The sequence below is a fragment of the Neopelma chrysocephalum genome, unplaced genomic scaffold, assembly GCF_003984885.1.
Source record: "Neopelma chrysocephalum unplaced genomic scaffold, ASM398488v2 Primary Assembly neopelma1_95520, whole genome shotgun sequence".
In the NCBI taxonomy this organism is placed as follows: Eukaryota; Metazoa; Chordata; class Aves; order Passeriformes; family Pipridae; genus Neopelma; species Neopelma chrysocephalum.
Window position 1 is genome coordinate 1 of NW_020924191.1, and position 833 is coordinate 833.

General features: G+C 65.2%; 1 protein-coding gene across 2 annotated transcripts in view; it reads right to left on the minus strand.

Annotated features, from left to right (window-relative positions):
- Nucleotides 1–18: 18 nt before the first annotated feature.
- STX5 (syntaxin 5) overlaps nucleotides 19–833 on the minus strand; it is a 3,447-nt gene continuing 2,632 nt past the window's right edge. The window contains exons 9-11 of one of the 2 annotated variants that reach the window (XR_003538244.1): nucleotides 742–824; nucleotides 227–667; nucleotides 19–174 (exon numbers count right to left, since the gene is read on the minus strand). Coding sequence is in view for 1 of the 2 variants with exons in the window: in XM_027708110.1 (XP_027563911.1) it covers nucleotides 508–667; nucleotides 742–824 (243 nt within the window). In the remaining variant the exon portion in view is untranslated. Of the gene's footprint in view, nucleotides 668–741; nucleotides 825–833 lie in introns of both variants that reach the window. The other variant, XM_027708110.1, reaches the window with a different exon arrangement.

Below are 833 nucleotides of genomic sequence, written 5' to 3' on the forward strand. Positions count from 1 at the left end.
CGGGGGTCCACAGCCCCCTTTTGGATTAAATCCTCCGGGATTTAATGGGGGTCCAGAGACCCCTTTAAGGGTCCCACGGCTTAAATGGGGGGTCCCACACCTTTAGTGGGGGTCCTGCAGCCCCCCCAGGGGATCCTCCCGGATTCAACGGGGTCCACGATGGGGGTCCCACACCTTTAATGGGGGTCCCACAGCCCCTTTTTGGGGGGGGGGTCCCATCCCACACCTTTAATGGGGCCCTGCAGCCCCCCCCAGCCCCTCCCCGGGGGGGGTCCCTGGTCCATGGAGGGGGTCCCGCACCGTTCCCAACATTCCCAACCCCCCCGAGGCCCCACAGAGCCGGGGGGGGGGCCCAGAGGGACAGTTTTGGGGTCCCGGGGGGGCAGTTGGGGGGTCCCCCTGCCCCGTGTCCGTGCCCGAGCCCCTCGTGGGGGCCGAGGAGTCCGAGCGGCCCCTCCGGAGAGAGGGGGGGAAAAATCCAGGGAAGGGGCCAAAAACTCCGGGAATTCAGGCCAGGAAAACCACGAAGACGACGAAGAAGACGATGAGGACGAGGAAGATCTTCACCATGAGCCAACGGTTGGATGTGACCGACTGGAAGTACTTGAGGATCTCCCCGTGCGCCGCCTCCACGTTGAGCTGCGCGTCCTCCACGCTCGAGTCGATCCTGGGGGGGGTCACAGGGGGGGTCAGGGGGGGCGTGGAGGGAATTTTGGGGGGAATTCGGGGGGATTGGGGCACCTCTGGATGGTCTCCTCCTGCTCCTTGACCATGTGGGCGAGCTGCTGGAAGATGGAGCCCAACTCCACGATGGTGGACTCGATGTTCTGCAT